At 46.9% G+C, this 20,908-nt stretch overlaps 1 protein-coding gene across 2 annotated transcripts in view; it reads right to left on the bottom strand.

Moving 5' to 3' along the window:
* Positions 1-1,092: 1,092 nt before the first annotated feature.
* Positions 1,093-20,908, bottom strand: part of STARD7 (StAR related lipid transfer domain containing 7) — a 34,695-nt gene continuing 14,879 nt past the window's right edge. Inside the window, exons 4-8 of one of the 2 annotated variants that reach the window (XM_032763330.2) lie at positions 16,611-16,721; positions 16,434-16,516; positions 13,989-14,088; positions 11,567-11,651; positions 1,093-3,268 (exon numbers count right to left, since the gene is read on the bottom strand). In XM_032763330.2, the coding sequence (XP_032619221.1) occupies positions 3,081-3,268; positions 11,567-11,651; positions 13,989-14,088; positions 16,434-16,516; positions 16,611-16,721 (567 nt within the window). In that variant the 3' untranslated portion in view covers positions 1,093-3,080. The remainder of the gene's footprint in view (positions 3,269-11,566; positions 11,652-13,988; positions 14,089-16,433; positions 16,517-16,610; positions 16,722-20,908) is intronic. The other variant, XM_032763339.2, reaches the window with a different exon arrangement.

Raw genomic sequence — 20,908 nt, 5'->3', positions numbered from 1 at the left:
CACTAGATTTGCCCTCTTCCCATCTATAAAAAGAGAAATAAGGACAATCCAGGGAATTACAGACCAATCAGCTTAACTTCTGTACCCGGAAAGATAATGGAGCAATTAAATCAATTTGCAAACACCTAGACAATAATAAGGTAGTAACAGCAAGCATGGATTTGTCAAAAACAAATTGTGTCAAACCAACCTGATGGCTTTCTTTGACAGGGTAGCAAGCCTAGTGGATTTTGGGGGGAGGGGGGGGAAGGGGGATGGAGAGAAAAAAAGCAGTAGATGAGGTATATCTTGACTAACTTTTGATATTGTCTTGCATGACCTTCTCATAAACATACCAGAGAAATGCAACCTAGATGGAGCTACTTACTATAAGGTGGGCGCAAAACTTGTTGGAAAACCATTCCCGGAGAGCAGTTATCAGTGGTTCACAGTCATGCCGGAAGAGCATAACGAGTGGGGTCCCGCAGGATCAGTTCTGGGTCCGATTCTGTTTGATTTCTTCATCAATGATTTAGATAAAGGCATACAGTACATTTCTAACGTCTGCAGATGATATCAAGCTGAGTGGGGTTGGAAGTGCTTTGGAGGATAGGATTAAAATTCAAAATGATCTGGACAAACTGGAGAAATAGCCATCTGGCTTTCTGTGGAATGCAGTGTAGGCAGGGAACTGTGCTGGCAGGGAGGGGAAAAGCCCACTCAGGAGAGAGAGGTAGGCAGGTCTCTGCCCAAGAAGGGACAGCTGGGACCCTAGAGTGGGTACCCTTCCAGATCATGGAGAGGGAATTCAGGTGCAGTTACCCTGAACTGACACCACTCACCTGGCATGCAAGAACATGTGCCATCCACATAAGAGGCTGTATCTAGATCTCCTGGCAAGCAGAGTGCTTCGCAGTGCACCAATTGCTGTTGTTCCTTGGAAGACACATTCCCCCTCCTCAGCTGGGCCCTGCATATCTTTGAGAAGCAGCTGGCCAGAGGCAGTTAACTCCTTCCAGCTGCCCTCAAGGCACGGTGAGAGCTCTGCTTCGCCAACCCCATTGCCAGCTCCACACTCCCTCTCTCCCTAAGGATGCCGCAACTCCATTCGGGTTTGTACCAGTATAAGTTTATTCACACATCCATTTTCATAGAAATGCCAGGTTTGAGTGAACCTGTAACAAATCCAGAATGACTATGTTAATGGACCTCAATGGCCACAAACAGGAACCGAGGAGCCAGGAGGTCTCCAACACACAGCACCCCTCAATTGCACTTGGATGAGGGTCGAGCCCCCTCCTACTCACTCACTGTACCACACAGTGGCCAGGCCCTTGAAGGAAAGGGGAGGTGGAAAGAGCTGTTTTCTGGCACCACAGCAGGATGTTCGTGGGAGTGCACCTGGCTCACACTGTCTGTCCTACATGGGACTTCAAACCACATGCTATAAGGGAGTGGGGTGGTGGGTACCTGACCACTGGGGGCTATCAGCACAGAATTCTGTTTCCTCTGGGACCAGGTATATCCCGAATGGGAGGTGGCAGAAAGCTCTGGCCCTAACCCCACAACTCCTTGCACTGAGAAGGGAACCTCACTATGCAAGTGCCATGAACAGCAGCTCCCTAGAGCACGGGAGAATTCATGGAGTCCCTCCCTGTGATGGTGCAGTTAGGTCTGTTAAAGCATGAGGCTTCAGCCCCCTGGAAGAGCATTTAGACTGTATGTGCCCCACCCCCACCCCCACCGTGGGGACTGGACACGGGGAGAAGCCCCTCTCCCAAACTCTGCTTATCACGAGGAGAACCAGGCTGGAACACACTGGCTAGTACATTCGGGGTAACAGGAAACAACACAGGACAGGGAGAGCTCTTGGTCTCTCCTCTAGATCCAAACCAAGACTACACTGCAGAATGGGAACCTCTGGGGTGAACACATGCAATTAGCCTGACCCAATATGCAGTTCGGTCATTGCTACAAGAGCTTATTCATCGATTAAGGTTTAATCACTTTCCTAGATTGCTCCAGACCCCTCCCTACCAAAGTAAGAGCTGCAAGCGACCCTCATCCTGGCTGCATCCAGACAGCTTTCCCTTATTGGTATGCCTGGGAGGTACCTCCTCTCCCAACACAAGGGAAGCTGGGTAGGAGCTATAATTGCAGGAGTGTCTTGATACAACAAGAGAGAGGTGCAGCTAACTCAGCACAAGAGGCAGCTGCTAGCAGTTTTCTGTTCCCTTGTTAGTCATGGTGGTCAGGGCATTCACAGCAGCAGGAGCTGGGCCCTCCCTGCCCAAGCAATACCAAGTCCCTGTCCCACGCCAGGCTGCAGAGCTACAGGTAGTAATGCAGCCAAGCGTCCTTCATTCTTCCCACCAGGAAACCACAGGCAAAAATATGGTGACAGGTGCAGTGGTGCTGGCTCCCGAGGAGGCATCATCCTGTTCCAGTGGGCAGCACTGAACATGGCCACAACCCCTGCCAGACACGGCTCTCCACTTCCAGCTGAGGCCAGGACAGCTCCAGGGGAAAGGCGCTTGGCCAGCAGAGGAACACTTCCCTCACGTGGCAGAGGAGCAAAGCAGTACACACACACTGTTACTGAACACAGATCCCATCCCCCTGCCCTCACCCGCGTTAACCCATTTGGGGCTGGCTGCAGACAAGCACACCAATCCTGTGGCTAAGGTTCTCTACACATGGCCCCCGACACTGCAGAGCTGAACTGCCCTGGAGCTTCAGGAGCTGGTGGCATCTGTGCCCAACACTAGCTCAAAGGGGAGGGGGAAGGAGGAGGAGATGTTATCCATACAGGTATTTTTCTAGGGCATCCCCTCACCAGGGACAAAACACCAGCACAAAGAGGATATTACATAATGTTGTGTTTCAATGGCCAGGCTTCACTCGGAACAAGGCTCAAACAGGGGAGAGACCCCTCTTCCCAAATGCAGCAGAAGACAGAGGCGAGGAGGGGTTTGAAGTCAAAAGGAGAACGGCTGAATTAAGGTCCAGTGGCTACACTGACGTCATAGCTCCCCATCGGCCCTGCTCCGTGGATCCAGGAGCAGAGGCTAGGGTGCTGACGCAGGAGGCACAACCAGCCCTTAGGCGTACTCAAGCTGCGCCGGGCTGTGGGTGTCTTCGTTCTTGTGCTCTGCACCGGGCATGCTCGCCTTCCCCTCGCTGCCGCTGTTCTCAATGGGTTTGGCAGAAATGTAGTCCCGCACTTCGATCTCCATCCTCTTCGCTTTCAGAGCCGCTGTGTGCAGCTTCTCCAGGAAGTCTGGCATGCCTGGCAGGAAAGGCAATGACAGTGAGTACCAAGGAAGGGCAGGGAGGGGACATCTGGACTGCCCCAGAACAGGCTCATACATCAACACAAACAGCCACCAAAATAATCCATCCAGTGTGTAGCACATAAAGTGGAGCATCCACCCCTGCAAAACCTAGGCACTCCATGCCCCCGGAGCTAGTGAGCCAGCTGACTAATTAAGAGGCAGGAATAAGTGTGGGAGCCAGGAACTTCCAACTCGATCACTGACACACTGATCGAGGCATAGAGAGGTGAGGTGACTTGCCGAGTTTCCTCCTCTAGAACAGGGCCAAGGTGGTGGCAAGGGAAAGCGCACACAAGAACACTCACAGGAAGGTGTACACTCTTGTTCACAGAGATGCCATCAAATCAAGGAGGACTTGATGGGGCAGCAAACTTCCTATTCTGTTCTATGCAAAGCTAGATTAAGGTTGCTCAACACCTTCCATTACAAGACTCTCTTTTCAGTTGCGTATAAATCTGCCAAACATTAACACTTTGGGTTGAAATTTCTCATGACAGGTGTCTGCCTCTCGCTGAATTTGTCTGGGAAGTTTCAGCTAAACTGTTCAGTCATTTCTGAGGAGGTGGTTAGTTAAAACAAAGTCTTCCAAAAACACTTCACAGGAGGAGCTCTGACATCCCCATGCTTTGCAGCAGGGTCTTGAAATTTGGCTGAGGAGATGGTGTGGTGTTAGGGATGTGACTTGTGTCATCCCTGTGAAAAATTAATCCAAATTTGGCCAAATCACAAGCATCTGAAGAAGTCTCAGTTTGCCCTTTAGAGACTTGAGAAGTTCCCTAAATCACCCTAGATTCCATCTGCACTGAACATGCTCCATCCCCTCACAACCCCCATGTTTCATCCCCAAGTGAGTCTGCTTCATCCTGAGGCGGATCAGGACTTGACCTGCAACTGCTCCTCCTGACTGTGGCTATGCCACTGGAACCTAGAGCAGGGAGCCTGCCTCTCCTTTGCTGAGTGCTCCCCCTTCTGGTACCCAGGAAATAAGGAGGTAGAAGGAAGAAGGACCTCTGTAGATGAGTGAGAAAATGGTGGTGGGGTTATGGGAACCAGAGGGTGCAGAGGAGCAGAGGGGGGACAAGTAGGCTGGGGTACAGGAACAGAATGGTCTATAGCCACTAGAGTATACTTCCTCAAAACCTGGTATCAAGCCACGGAGTTCTCAGGCTCGAGACTCCTCTGCTGTCAGTAAATTTCTGTGAAACCACTGGCAAAGTGCCACCCCCCCTTAGCACAGGTCCACATGGAGTTGGAGGTAGTAATTGTACTATTCCCCTCTGCCAGCTCAAGTGGGAGAGGGCTGAATCCTGTTGATGGCCCATGGGCAAGTCAGTCTGATTCTACAGTGAGAGAAGTTGTTTATTCAGCTTTTTTCTTTTTCTAAAATTGGGAAGTTACTTCCCAAAAAAGGCTACACTGAAAGAACATTAAAGATGCAAAGTCAAGCACTCAACAGTTAGGAAATGACAGAATTAAGGTTGCCCAGGAATCCTTATTCTATAATTCTATCAGGGTTGGAAGGGACCTCAGGAGGTATCTAGTCCAACCCCCTGCTCAAAGCAGGACTAAACCCCAACTAAAACATCCCAGCCAGGGCTTTGTCAAGCCTGACCTTAAAAACCTCTAAGGAAGAAGATTCCACCACCTCCCTAGGTAACCCATTTCAGTGCTTTACCACCCTCCTAGTGAAATAGTGTTTTTGAATATCCAACCAAGACTTCCCCCACTGCAACCCGAGACCATTGCTCCTTGATCAGTCATCTCTATGGATAGTAATTTCATGCTCTAATATGAACAACATTAGGGATCTATTATCGACCACCTGAGCAGGACAGCGATAGTGAAGATTAAATGTTAAGGGAGATTAGAGAGGCTATCAAAATTAAGAACTCAATAATAGTGGGTGATTTCAATTATCCCCATACTGACTGGGAACATGTCACCGCAGGATGAAATGCAGAGACAAAATTTCTTGACACTTTAAACGACTGCTTCTTGGAGCAGCTGGCACGGGAACCCACAAGGGAGAGGCAACTCTCGATTTAGTCCTGAGTGGAGCACAGGAGCTGGTCCAAGAGGTAACTGTAACAGGACTGCTTGGAAATAGCAACCATCTCTGTGGTGGGAAGAACATCTCAACAGCCCAACACTGTGGCATTTAATTTCAGAAAGGGGAACAATGCAAAAATGAGGTCAGTTAAACAGAAATTAAGAGGTACAGTGACTAAAGTGAAATCCCTACAAGCTACATGGGCGCTTTTCAAAGACACCGTAATAGAGGCCCAAATTAAATGTATACCCCAAATTAAAAAACAGTACAAGAACTAAAAAAGAGCCACTGTGGCTTAATCACCATGTAAAACAAGCAGTGAGAGATAAAAAGGCATCTTTTAAAAACTTGAAGTCAAATCCTAGTAAGGTAAATAGAAAGGAGCATAAACACTGCCTAATTAAGTGTAAAAATGTAATAAGAAAAGCCAATGAGGAGTTTGAAGAACGCCTAGTCAAAAACTCAAGAGGTAATATAATATTTTTTAAGCACATCAGAAGCAGGAAGCCTGCTAAACAACTAGTGGGGCCCCTGGATGATCGAGATACAAAAGGAGAGTTTAAAGACAATAAAGTCATTGCGGAGAAACTAAATGGATTCTTTGCTTCAGTCTTCACCGCTGATGATGTGAGGGAGATTCCTAAACCTGAGGCAGCTTTTGTAGGTGATAAATTGGAGGAATTGTAACAGATTGAGGTGTCACTAGAGGAGATTTTGGAATTAATTGATAAACTTAACAGTAACAAGTCACCAAGACCAGATGGCATTCACCCAAGAACTCAAATATGAAGGTGCAGAACTATTAACTATGGTTTGTAACCTGTCCTTTAAATCGGCTTCTGTACCCAATGACTGGAAGATAGCTAATGTAACGCCAATATTTAAAAAGGGCTCTAGAGGTGATCCCAGCAATTACAGACCAGTAAGTCTAATGTCCGTACTGGGCAAATTAGTTGAAACAATAGTAAAAAACAAAATTGTCAGACACACACGACATCATAAATTGTTGGGCAAAAGTCAACATGGTTTCTGTAAAGAGAAATAGTGTCTTACTAATCTATTAGAGTTCTTTGAAGGGGTCAAACATGTGAACAAGTGGGATCCAGTGGACATATTTCAGAGTAGCAGCCGTGTTAGTCTGTATCCACAAAAAGGAGTACTTGTGGCACCTTAGAGACTAACAAATTTATTTGAGCATTTATTTATTTGTTAGTCTCTAAGGTGCCACAAGTACTCCTGTTCTTTTTCCAGTGAACATAGTGTACTTAGATTTCCAGAAAGCCTTTGACAAGGTCCCTCACCAAAGGCTCTTACATAAATTAAGTCATCATGGGATAAGAGAGAAGGTCCTTTCATGGATTAAGAACTGGTTAAAAGACAGGGAACAAAGGATAGGTAATAAATGGTAAATTCTCAGAAGGATAAGGCGGTAACTTGGTGCCCCAGGGTCATCCTAGGACCAATCCTGATTCACTTATTAGTAACGGATTTTGAGAAAAGGGTAAAAGTGAGGTGCAGTGGCAGATGCAAGCTAAACGCTCGCAAGATATTTGGAAGACAGAAAAAGACCTAGTGAACAACTTCAAAGATCCACAAAACTAAGTGATGCAGAACAAAATGGAAAATTAAATGGTATAAGGATAAATGTAAGTAAACACATTGGAAAAAACTCCAACTATACATACATAGGCGGGGCTAATTTAGCTACAACGAATCAGGAAAAAGATCTTGGAAGTCATTCTGGATAGCTCTCTGAGGACATTCACGCAGTGTGCAGAGAGTAAAAAAGCAAACAGGAATGTTAGGAATCATAAAATGGGATAGAAATGGAAGACTGGGATCTATTGCCCTGTATAATCCATTGTACACCGCATCTTGAATACTGCGTACAGATTGTCTCTCATCTCAAAAAAGATATACGGCTGCATTAAAAAGGTTAGAGGAAATCAAATGCATAGGGTTTGGAAGGGTGCACATGAGAGAAATAACAGAGGCTAGGACTTTCAGCCTGGAAAGAAGAGACTAAGAGGAGGGATATGAAGATATATAATCTGAGGATACGGAGAAATAATGAGGAAAGCTATTTACTGTCCCATAAACAAGAAGGGCCACCAAATGAAATTAATGACAGCAGGTTTAAAAAAATAAAAGGAAGTTCTTCACACAGCGCACAGCCAACTTGTGGACTCTTGCCTGAGGACGTTGGAAGCTAGGACATAAAAGCGTTAAATGAAACTGATAAATTCTGAGAGTTAAGTCCATTAAGGATATATCAGCATGGAAGAAGGGTGTCCCTAGCCTCTGTTTGTCAGAGGGTGAGATGATGCAGGAGAGAAATCATTGATCATTACCTGTTAGTTCATTCCTCTGGGGCACCTGGCATGGTCGCTGTTGTAGACAGATACTGGGCTAGATGGACCTTTGGTCTATCCAGTATGCCATTCTCATAGTACCACTGAGAACATCTAGATCCACCCTCTTTGGAACCCTTTCAGGTAGTTGAAAGGCACTATCAATCCCCCTCATTCTTCTCTTCTGCAGACTAAACAATCCCATTCCTCAGCCTTCCTCATAAGTCACATGCTCCAGCCCCTAACATTTTGTTGCCTCCACTGACACTTTCCAATTTCCACATCCTTTGAGCGTGGGGCCCAAAACTGGACCGTACTCTAGATGAGGCCTCACCAAGGTGAAGAGGGGAATAATCATGCTCTCTATCTGGCGCAATGCCCTATTTACACTGCTCAAAATGCCTGTAGCCTGCTGGCACACAGGCACAGTTGATGCGTATCCAGCTCTCAGCCACGTAACCCCTAGGCTTTCTGCAAAACGTCTGCCTAGCACTCAGTCCTAGCTGCAGAAGTAAGATTCTTCGTCCTAAGTGCAGGACTCTGACTTGTCCTTGTTAAACCTCATCAGTTTCTTCGCCCAACTTCTTAATTTGTCTAGGTCCCTCTGTATCCTATCCTACTCTCCAGTGTATCTACCACTCCTCCCAGTTTAGTGCATCTCCAATGATTCTAACTTGCTAGGGTGCAGTCCATACCATCTGCCAGATCATAATGAAGATATGAACAAAACTGTGCCAGGCTGACCTGCGGGCAGCTGCTGATATCAGCTGTCAACTAGACATGGAGCATTGATCACCACCGTTGACCCGACGATTTGCCAGCATTCTATCCACCTTATAGTCCAATCATCCGCCACCACTATAACTTGCTGGCAAGAATAATGTGGGAGACAGTATCAAAAGCTTGCTGAAGTCCAAGGAACAACACATCCACTGCTTTCCCCTCATCCACAGAGCGTTATCTCCTCATAGAAGGCAATTAGGTAGTCAGCTATAACTTGCCCTTGGTGAATCCATGCTGACTGTTCCTGATCACTTCCTCTCCTCTAATGCTTCACAATTGATCCTTGAGGACCTGTCTCCATGTTTTCCAAGACTGAGATGAGGCTGACTGCCTGTAATTCCCAGAGCCTCTTCCACCCACACCCCCCCCTTTTCTTTTTCTTTTTTTTTTTTTTTTTTTTTAAGATGGGCACTACATTAGCCTTTTTCCAGTCATCCAGGACCTCCCCTGATCGTCATGAGTTTTCAAAGAAAATGGCCAATGGCTCTGCAATCACATCCGCCAACTCCTTTAGCACCCTCAGATGCAGCGCATCTGGCCCCATGGATTTGTGCTCATCCAGCTTTTCTAAACCTTCATCTGCCCCCTTGTGTGTCTGCATTAGGACAGCTTTTGGTTACATGATCACATACTTTTTTCCCAGAGCACCTAGACCTTGTGCTCTGGGAATGGATCAGGGTTGTGTAGCGACAGAGGCTGTCTGTAGGACCTCTGCCTCATTTGTCACAAAAGTCAGGTGGTGTGTGTTTATTCCTCCTTCTCTGGGTGCTAGGAGACACATAGGTCCAGATGTGCAGAACTGCAATGTAAGTAGAGCAGAGCTGTTCTTTGATCAGACAGAGGACTATAAACATGCTAAGTATTTTGGGGCAGGGGGAGAAGACACGACATACCCAGATCTTAGGTATCACAAGCTGGGCACCCAAAGTTAGTGAACACTTGGCAATTTTGGTCTTATTCTGTGCCTCAGCTGCAATAGGCATACCAGCATCACCTACTCTCACAAAGGGGTGGTGAAGGGACATTTATGAATGTTTGTGAAGCACTCAAATACTACAGTAAGAGCACTATAGAAACAGCCAGGAGGAAATTCCAAGTTCTGGGTCCATCCAGTGCAGGTTTTGGATGGTGTGTGGTAAGCAAAGCTTGAGAGCATATATTGAATGAGGGGGATCAAGAGAAACATTGAACTGAAGGAGATGGGTACCGTGGGGAAATAGTATTTAATTACATGATCTGATTTTATTACAGTGCAGATGTCCAGGAGCCCTTAATTTGGCTCCCCTGGGCAACCTTAATTCTGCATTTCCCTACTTGAGCGCTTGACTTTGCAATCTTAATGGTTTAATGTATTTCTACACAGGTTCTTATCCCATCCTCATAACTGTAGTATCCTAGTGCTTTCAGTCACTCACATTGTAATGTGACTAACAAGCACCATGTGTGGCTCGTTCTCTCACCCGGAGAGCAGTGTCCCCACAATATAGGTCAGAGGAGTGCACCTGGTACTTGGAGGCGAAGGGGAGGAGGTTTAAGGAGGTGGAGATTTCATTCCACAGCTGCAGACCATCCCCTGAGAAAGCTCTGTCTCCTCTACAAAAGTGCTTCACCCCATGGAAGAGTTTTCCATTATGCCCAAGATGCAAAGATGCTGACCAGTGTCTTCCGTGCCAGGGCTTTAGCCTCAGTTAGATATGCTGGACCCAGACCACTGAGCAGTTTGAAAGCAAGAACTGAGAGCTTGATTTTAACTCGCTATTTGACGGGAAGCCACCACAGGGAGTGGATGCAAGACCTGCTCTGCTGAGAAGATGTGCTGCCCTGGTCTGCAGATGACATCAGTAGAGGTTCTCAAACTAACAGACCCTGGTGTAAGCAGGACCCAGCTGGTGGCAAGGTGTTTTCAGTTAAGGTCCTTGTCTCTAGCACTCCCTCATGTTTTTGGTCTGAAAGAGCCCAAACTCTAGAGCATTCATTTTACACAGGCTTTTGGGCCTATGTGAATAGAGTCTGGAGGTGGGAAACTAAAGTCCTTTAATTGACAGTGGGTTGATTAAGCTACTGAATGGATGGACTGTGTCTCAGAGGTTCTGAGCAGAACGTTCGGGGATAAGTCACCCGAACTCCAATTCCAGGAGCAGGCAGCTTCTATGTTTTCACCCACTCTCAAGGGAGACTAACACACACGTGCATCTGCAGTGGCCAGTGAGCTGAGCCCACTTGAGTGCTCCGAGAGTCACCCTAGGAAGCGTTTCGGAGGGGATGAGAGTTTGTTCAGCTTCTCCCTGATCTTACAAATAGTGATTTTTTTGTAATAGCAAGTTCCAGTCTCTGGGTCTCAACCTTGGCAGTGTGCCTTCAACGGCCCCTGGGGTGGGCAGATCACCTGGTGTGAGGGGGAAGGAACGCCATTCCAGAGTGCATGGATTGGAGGTACAGAGGCCACAATGGGAAAGTAGGTAAATCCCCTCAAGTGTCAGACAGACAAGAAGTTATGGACAAGCTTCCCAAGTCTCATTTCCCCTTGATTGCTGGTCAAGGGAAATCAGTGCGAACCAGCACCGCTGGGCAGCTCTCCTATACAGTTATCTTTCTCAGGCTCTTCAAACTGAAGCCTCTGCATAGTGCACCTCCCGCTCCCCATAGGGATAGAGAAACCAACAGAAAAGTCTGAGGCCTTTCACCACCCGTTCCCCAGGTCCCCCATGCCAGATCTCTAGTTTGTGTACTAAAGTCTGTCTGTAGTCCCCAAAAGAGGAGGTCCATCTGACCAACACAGGCAAGGTTCTCCACAAAACACCCTTCCACTGCTTTCATTCCAGAAGCAAGGAGGCCAGAGGACTCATGCTGCTCAAAGGAACCAGACTCCCAAACCAGTGTAGGAGTGCAAGTACTGTTTAAAAAGCTAACTGGTTAACTGATTAAATGGAAAGTGGCCTGTGGGGCTGGGGCCACTGTGGCTGGCACGGCAGGCCCATGGCTGCACTGGCCCGCCAAGGGCTGGGGGTTCATGGTTAGGCTGGGTTATATCCCTAGACCACAGCGAAGGGTTAGAGCCAGCGACTCACCACTAGAGACCATCCAGCTGACACAGTAGCGCGGGAACACTGTCTGTGGATTGTCGCTGTACGTCAGCAGGTAATCAAAGCCGTTCTGCAAGAGGAGTAAGTTTAGTGATACCTGACCTGTCACAGGAACCTCTCAGCAACCAGGGCTGATCTTACAAAGCCACTACCTAAACTGGGCAGATAAAGTCCCCATCTCAGCCAGCCTCCAATGCCAAATAACTCACAGGATGGTGAGTTAGTTGCACAACACTATACCACACAGGGAACTTTCTTCCTGGCTACCACTTATAACCAGGAAGCATGAGGACTGAAAGCAAATATAGCAGAATCCTGACTAGAGTCTCTGCAGATACTATAGGCATGACATGTTTTAAGTCTGAACCATTTTCCTCCTCCAGTTTCTCTTCAATTGAGGCAAGAGAAAGCTGACATGCTGAGCTTTGATAGAAATCCACAAAAACACGAAGACTGACGTGACATTATGGAAATCAGATTTAACCCCAGATTTAACTTGTCTTGAGCAAGTTGCTTCACCCAGTTGCTCCATTTTCCCATATGACGACAGCATATTTAGTCAGCTCCTTCCCGGGAGAGCTGAGGGTTAGTTTGTGAGGTGCTGAACGTGTCATTTACCCTGACCACACTACAAAACCCTGCGCAAGAGGATCTGAGAGAGGCAGCAGATAAGAAGCCTTTTGAATACATAACAGCAATAAAATTAGAGATACCGGGTTCAGAAATAAGGAGCATAAAATACAAATGGGAGGGAATTACTCAAATCTTGGTTCCAATCAGCTAGCTGCTACACAGATTGACCAGTCAGAGTCCAAGGGGCAGATCTAGTTGCTGTGTATTCTGCTAAGACCACACAACAGCTCCTCCCAAGTGGTTGAAGCAGAAGGGCCAAGATTTCCAAGAGTGACTAGTGATTTTGAGTGCTTGAGACCCCTTAAAAGGGGCCTGATTGTCAGAGGGTGTGTGCTCAGCACTTAGGAATCTCCTCAATTTGGGCACCCAAAAATCAGTCAGTCATTTTCAAAAGTAACAGAACACAACACTTTGAACAAGTGCCTGTGTTATGCAGTTCAGAGGACATGATCACAGTGGTTTCTTCTGGCCTTGGAATCTATGAAAATCTTGGCTAAGCTGTCACCTTTGACTTTGGGTCAAAACCAAGGTGACACCAAGGAAGTCACAGCTTTGTGGCTGTGAAACAGGAATCTCTTGGTGCCAACTGGCAAGGGCCATGGAGGTTACAACTGAGTCAACGTACATGGTAGCTCACCAAGAGAGCATCATCTAATAAAAGCCTATGTCACAATGTAATTGTAAATGTGTGTATACATAACTCCTTGCATAGTATCCATAATACTGAAAATATGTTCTCAAAGAATAGCTAGGCACTGGTCACCGACAAAAGGTGAAAAGTTTTCTGTCAGACAAGAGATGTTTACCTGTCTGCTTAAATGCAAATTAAGAATTATATATTTCACAAGGAGCCACCTATCACCAATCTGAACTGAATGCCAATGAAGGATCCTTAGAAATGTCAAAGAGTGTGTGTGTGTGTGTATATATATATATATATGTACGTACATATCACAGGTTTTCTGCCCTAAATACAGAAGAAGATATTTCCTAGGTGACAGATTCCAGCATAAGTGCACAGCGAATTTGCTTCATGAAAATGGAATCTCAGCTAGGCTTAGCTGAAAAAGCTGGAGAGAAATTTGGGTGAAAAACTTCTTTAGACAAAACAGTAACTTGTCAAGTTTAGTTTTCAGAAAGAATCATATATTCTTCTATATGTAACCATTTCCCCAACATTTTAACTCAGTCTCACTTGATTCTCGGTTCTTTATTCTTGTTTTCACTATATATATCTAACTCAGTTCTGCGGTGCTAAGCTAAGAGTTGGCTCTGAGTTGACCCTGACAAGCTGGTGTGTCCTGTTCCTTTGGGAATTTGAGTGTTCAGTGGATAAAGGGCTGGACATTTCAGGGAACACTTGGAGCTCTCAGGTTGGTGCGTGCCTATTGCTACCGGTACATACAGCACAAGGCTTGTGGGGCTTGGAAGGCTGTACTTGTGCTGCCAGAGGCTGGTGGTTTCAGGGAGCTGATCCACAGCAGGCCCAGACAAGACTTCCTTATGCTAAAAGCAGCCAGTCGTGCAGGGCCTCTCAATCCTGGGTCCCGTCAGAGTGGTTTCTTGTCATTAGGGCTAGCTGAATCCACACAGCTCTCCCTTTGATACTCAGAGCTGGTATCCCTGGTGCAGCAGCTGCAGACGGCAGAGCTTTAGTCAGCACATTCAGTTACCACCTTTCAAAAAGAGCTTCTGTACTGACTCGGGTTCCACTGGAGAGGCCTTAACGACAGGTGACTGTTCCCCTGGTTTTCCAGACTGGCCAGGAACTCACCTCATCGAATGTCTTGTGTGGTCGGATAACCATCTGGGATTCATAGGTTCGGACCCGTACGAACTCGGGATCTTCTGGGATGCCTGGGTGCTCCACTGCTCTGGAATATATGCAAGATGGGAAAGGGTATTTATAACCCTGGGTAACCCTTCCTGAGGTTAGCTTCAGACCTGGGTCTAAATGGACAGATGCTGACAGACTGTACTAGTCATCAACTATGATAAAATATAGACTCTCTTTGCAACGGTAAGAACCCAAGCTATTCTCAGAGAGCCTCTTGAAATTTTGCAATCATTTAGAGAGGCTCCAACAGGCCATTTATAGTAACACCTAACTCACAGCGTTTTACAAAAGAGGACAATGTCATCTCTATTTTACTAATGGGGAAACTGAGGCAGTGACATGAAAGTGACTCGCCCAAGATCACACAGCCAGTCTGTGGAAGAACAGGAAACTGACCTGCCCTATTATCCACCCTGCCTCCCCTGCCATTGAGAAGGCATTTTAAAATAGTGCCTGTGTGTATATGAACCAGATACTGCTACGTATGTGACTAAAACACACACTAGATAGCCCTCTCCAGTATTCTCTCCTAACCAGTGGTATCCAGACACTGGGCTCTTCCTCACCATGCTAGATATGACAGAAGGGCTTCTGACAAGGGATCTGAGAAGCCCCAGCCTTTCCAATTTTGGAGCCACATCCCCCTGTGAAGCTCTCATTCTTTCCTCCACTACTGGATCAAGAACATCAGTCATCCTTCAGCCTGCGGAGCAGAGGCCATTCCATGGACCACAGGGCAGGAGGCTTGCGCAGCCATAGCAGATTCCGAGCACCATACTTGGGCCTTGTGCTCAGTCAGTTCCAGCTTCCTTCATGCCCTCCTCCCACAAGCATCTCACTCGCTCTCCCCTAAACCTGGAAGGACCTTCTCACTCCTCTTCATATATCTCCAAGCCCACTTCCTCCAAACAACCTCCTCCACACCAACATAACAAAGAAGTGGAACACGATGCACACAGTGCAAAATGAAAAATAACTTCTTGATCTGTCACCGTCTAAACTTCACTCACTCCCATGCCCTTATCTGCCATCAAACCTAGACTGGACGTGCCTCATGGCAGGGACAGCGTTTGATAGTCTATGCAGCAAACGTCAATAGTGCTGTATAAGGCAGGATGGTACATATCCATGTAATTAGAGACTATATACTAGGGCATAGGCATAAGACTGAATTAAGGCTGCACTGAGGCTCTAGTGGAGACACTCTTCTGCCTTGCACCCAAGTTGGAACCTTTCTGCACTGTCCCTCTCCCAGGCCTGTCCTTACCCATGGCTCCTTGTGTCTGTCTATTCTCCTCACCCCCTCCAGACTCTATCCCCAGTCTCCTTGCCCAGCTATTCCAGTTCTCCCCAAGCCCATCTTCTCCCCCCTCAACGGCCTTCAGTCCCTCTCCCCCCCACACACATTTCTCACTCCCACTGGTTCAGTCTCCTCCCTGCAGTCCCAGTCCCCACCCCTGTGCCAGCCTCCAGTCCCAGACTGTTCCCCACCTCCACTTCAAAGCTTCTTGCTCCAGCCTACTCCCCCTCACCCCCCAGGTCCAGCTCTTCCCCTCTCCCCACCACATTTGAGTCATGTGGCTTACTCCTTCACACTGGCTAGGTGCCGGCATGAGGGTCATTGAAAGCTTGGGAGAAAGAAAGACTCCTTGCTCTCAGTTCTGGTGCCCAACACTACCCTTGCACAAAGCTGTCAATAACGGGGAGAATCCAGCTTCACTCCCTCCAGCCCAGGGCTACCGGGTATTGCTTAGTTAGACTGTGGAGAAGGCACAAGCAGAGCCTGGTCAGCACTATGACCTGAAGATGCTGGACCATGCTCAGTGCACATCAAATCTTCAGAGATTTTAGCTTACCAAACAAACAAAAAAATCAAAGACGTGTCTTTCAACTGAGCATGTGTGAACTAAGATTTTTGGAAGAGTTACAACTTGGCCAAATGAGGGCAGATTTTCACAGACTCAGCAAAAGGCACGTCCCTAATCTAAAGTCCACCCTTCCTGCCAAATTTCATGTCCCTCTTCCAAGACGCAGAAGCATTAAGAGCTTTTCAAAGAGCAGGTCGTCAGAATTTAATATGACAAAACGTTTTTCCCAAGCCTCATTCTCAGAAACAGTGGAACCAGCACCAGTCTCATTCCAGACGCTCAGCACAGCAAATTTGTCTAATACTTCCCAGTATAAGACCTTGTTTTCAAATTTAATGATTTATAGGCATGGCTGGCAGCACCTATAACAACTCACTGACCCAGGTAAAAGCATGGCAAAAGGCACAAGGCCTACAAAAGAAACAATGCCAATGCTATCTTTGTCATAGTGACAGTGAGTCTAAGGACAACCCCATTCTCACACTACAAAGCTAGGTATGACAGTGATCCATACCGTGACACCAGCACCATCAGATTGTTTTCCTGGTCCACGTTGTACCGCCGAACATACACGTAGTCCCGTGAATACATTGGGTACTAAAGGAACAAAGACATGCAAATCAGTCCCTTCTAACACCAGACAGGCCGTAAGATAGCAAGGGGGGTGAGAGAGGAAAGAAGGAACACTCACCGGGAAGTGAGTTACCCAGTGAATCACCTCCGAGCCAGTGGTCAGGTCTCTCTCAATCACATCCAGTTTGATGACCAGTGAATCCCATTTCTTCCTGTACTCAGTGTCCAGCTACAGAACAAGGGAAGAACATATGACAATTCTGTTATGGGGTGAAGCTGTAGCACGTTTCTTGTATAATCGAGGTTATGGCTGGAGGAGGTACCCCTCTTCCCCACCTTATAAAGACAGAAGAACAAGCAGTTCCTTACACCTACCAAAAATAAAGACTGTTTTTGGGAGCCAGGGAGTATTACAAGAAGTTCATGACCCCTAAGATACTCTTGCTGGGAAGAAACACACAGTGGCAGGGATGGCTACTGCAGCAGGGACACAGGACTTTATAGCTTTTCCCCTCTATAATGTTGCTTTGGGAAGCAGATGGTCTACTGAGGGGGACTGGGGATAGAAGGCCCTAGAGGTAGACTCTAGAGGTCTACGACAGACCATCACACGGAAAACGATGTAGGCCAATACTAGAATCTTCTTGGTGACCCACTCTCATTCCACTTACACAGAAAAATGGTAAAATAAAAAAAACACTTTTCACAAAATGATCACTCCACATCTGACCTCTCAGCTCTTGTCCCCAAAGAAAACCTGCACAGTGCCTTCAAAATACGAGCTTGTGAGCTTAAATTCATAACTTTACTAGACATTTAAAAAAAAAAAATCAGCCTGAAGACATACATTGGATTTATGGCTTATTACAACAAGTTAATCTACTAACCCCACCCCCCACCCCTATTTTTTGTTCTATGACCACGGAGGCGTTAACAGGCTACTTCACTTTGAATTGTTTCTTACAGTCTGTGTTAACTACTTATGCTAAACAACCTGTTCCACCCTGTATTTAGCTGTGATACTAACCCCTGGTCTCTGCTACAGTTAGGTTGATGTAAGGTAGCTTACATCAATCTAAGGCCTTGTCTACACTACACAAGTGTTGTTGAAAAAAAACTTATGTCTATGATAAAAAATGCTATAAACAACATCACTATTGCATGTTCATACTATGTACCCTCTGTCAGCAGAGCAAGTCCACACTTGGTGCTTGCACTGACAGTGAGAGCAGTGCACTGTGGATAGCTATCGCACTGTGCTGTTCACCACCTTCTGCAGCTAGGACTTGTGGGAAGGTGGAGTGGATCGCAGCTCATCATGGGTGTGGGCTCAATGTCCCATGATGCATTATTTTGTGTCCCACTATTTCCATAGTCTTCTGACTGTATTTTGCGGTATTTTTCAACATCCCCTGTTTACTGTGCGCCCATCTGTGTGCGAAGGGATGGATCCCACACTCCCTACTACTGTAGTGGTCATGTAGTTATGAACATGTCGCGGATGGACATACAGTATAGCACAAGCTCCCAATCTGAACAGGAATCAAAAGTTGCCTGACCTGCTGCGTGTCATAGAAAGAAACCACCAGCAGATTACTTTTGACATTCATAGAGCAGCTGCACATGGTGGACGGTTGCTTTTGAGCTTGGAAAACAAGCACTGAGTGGTGGGATTGCATCATTATGCAGGTCTGGAATGACAAGCAGTGGCTGCAGAAAGCCATCTTCCTGGAACTATGTGTGGCGCTTGCTCCAGCCTTGCAGTGCAAGGATGCCAAAATGAGAGAAGCCTGCTCGGTGGAGAAGCTGGCAACTCCATCCAGTTGGTTGCAAATCAGATTGGATTAGGAAAGTAGACCATGGGGACTGCGTTAATGCAAGTGTACAAGGCCATTAATTGCATCCTGCTATGAAGGACCGTGAAATGTGCATGACATAGTGAAGGTTTTTGCAGAAATGGGATCCCCTAACTGTGCCAGGGTGATAGATGGAATGAATATTCCCATTTTGGCCCTGGACGATTTTGCAAGGGAGTACATCGTAGAAAGGGGAACTTCTTCAGGGTACTGCAGGCTCTTGTTGATCACTATGGGCATTTCATTGACATCAATGCAGGGTGGTCTGGGAAGGTGCATGACGCAAGCATCTTAAGGAACAATGACCTGCACAGAAAGCTGAAAGCAGGGACTTTCTTTCCAGACCAGAAGATTCCAGTGGGGGATGACGAAGTGCCCAGACTGACCCTGGGAGACCCAGCGTACCCCTCACTCCCACGGCTCGTGAAGTCTTACATGAGAAACCCGGACAGCAGCAAGGAGCATGCCAACAGACTGCATAGGTGCAGAAAGACCATGGAATGTACATCTAGCAGATCAAAAACATGCTGGTGATGTCTTTATAGCAGGTAAGATCTAAGTGAGGAAAACATTCCAAAAGTAATAGATGCCTGCTCCATAATCTTTGTGAGGCTAAGGGTGAAAGGTTTGCCTGGGGTGGAGTGCTGAGGCAGATCACCTGGCTGCTGGTTTTGAGCAGGCTGATACAAGGGCTATTAGAGGGGCACAACAGAGGACAATTCAAATCAGGGAGGCTCTGAGGCAATGTTTTGATAACATGTATTTCTATACAGCAATCTGCCATGCTTCTTTAATCGGAGTTGTGTTTGTTTACCTAATTCTTGACATGATTCTGAAGCAGGACTTGCAGTAAGCAAATGATTAAACTCATGCCTATGTTTTACTACCAGTTGCAATCAATAGGTGTAGGGCACAAAGACTGGTTATCTTTCAGAGTATGTTTTTATTAAACATCAATTAACACACAAAAGGCTTGGTGGGAAGGGAGGGATCAGTGAAGGGCAAGGTAAGCTCTCAGAGCTGGGCATAAGTCCAACTATCATTTTGGAAGCTGTCTGAAGAGGTGGAATGAACGGGATACCGAGATGTTCTGAAAAGTTGAAAGAAATGTATGGGAGGAGTTTGGGGAGGGCATGGAAGACAGTTCTGTATTGGCTGCATGGGGGAGAGCATGCATCTGTTCTGACTGCAGTGTGATTAGGGACTTCAGCATCTCTGTTTGCTCTTCCATGACTTTTATCATCTGCTCATGGGCCTTTCGAATGCACGCCTCACTCTTTCTGCCTTTCCATTTCTCGCCATTCCCTGAATTCTCTTCCTTCTGCCTCAGAGGACTGGAGCACCTTTCAGAACAGGTCTTTCTTGCTACGCCTTGGTTGCTTCCTTATTTGTCAGAGGTGCTCCCTCTGAAGGCCACATCTGCAGAAGCACAAGGAAAAATACACAGAAGCATGACTTAGTTCACATACAGCACTGAATCATTACAGTAAAATACCCCTCTTGTAACATACCAACCACTTTCTCACTGACCCTTAGCAAGCAGGCACCTTGCCAAACACAATAAACACAGTGAGTCTGGCTCGAGTGGGTGGGAGGCGTTCAAGCTGCAGCAAAGAGTGTAGGTGATGTTTTAAGGGGATCAGTGCAGGGGAGTAGGGACAATAGTGTAGATTCTGCCACCATTTTCCTCAGGCAGGGGTCACTGAAGCAAATATCACTCCTGAGGGTAAGCAAGGACACTAGGGTGCATCTACTGCACATGTGAGTCTTCAGACTTGGTCCCTATGCTGCTCACCCATGTGCCTCTGGTCCCTGAACAAGTGACTGCCAGGTGGTCTAGGAAATTTTCCTACAATGGGGGATGGAACAAAGGAGCTCTGCCAAGGAACCTTTAGCAGAGGATTGGAGAGTACCTCCAAGAAAGTTTCCTAGAGATCTCTCTGGAGGACTCCTGTGGAATCTCAGTGTGCATCACACTGTTCCACCACACTGCTTAGCTGCGCAGGGTAATTTGGAGCACGCTCAAACTCAGCTAGTCTCGTACATTTCTATCCCTTCATCCACTTCTCAAGTATACAAAGCAAAGGGCAGCTGCACATCATATAACCAAGCAGCATCAACTCAAAAAGATCACTTACCAGGGGTCTCCTCTCCTTCTTACTCGCTGGAAAGGGACTGCTGGGACTGGCTAGATGCTTCCGGAGTGGAGAAGAGTTCCTGACTTGCTGCACCACCTGACAAACAGCTGTGGGCTCCACATCGTCCCACAACTCCACCTCCTCATCCATGACTTTGTCCTTGGGGTTAGGTCCACTGTTTGCTGCCTCCAGCCCTGCCAAGGTACCCAGGGGACTAGTGGTGGTGGGGTTGCGGTCAAGGATGGTGTTCAGCTCCTTAGAGGAGCAGCAGGTCTTCGGCACAGCACTGGAGCGACAGTTTGCCTCCCTTGCCTTCTTGTATGTCTGCCTCAGCTCCTTTACCTTTGCTCTGCACTGCAGTGTCCTGATCGTAGCCCTTATCACACACACCACAAGAAATCTCCTCGTAGGTATCCAAGTTC

Source organism: Chelonoidis abingdonii, chromosome 2, assembly GCF_003597395.2.
Source record: "Chelonoidis abingdonii isolate Lonesome George chromosome 2, CheloAbing_2.0, whole genome shotgun sequence".
NCBI classification, from domain to species: domain Eukaryota; kingdom Metazoa; phylum Chordata; order Testudines; family Testudinidae; genus Chelonoidis; species Chelonoidis abingdonii.
Note: the sequence above shows the minus strand (reverse complement) of the source record. Positions and strands in the feature narration are given on the sequence as shown.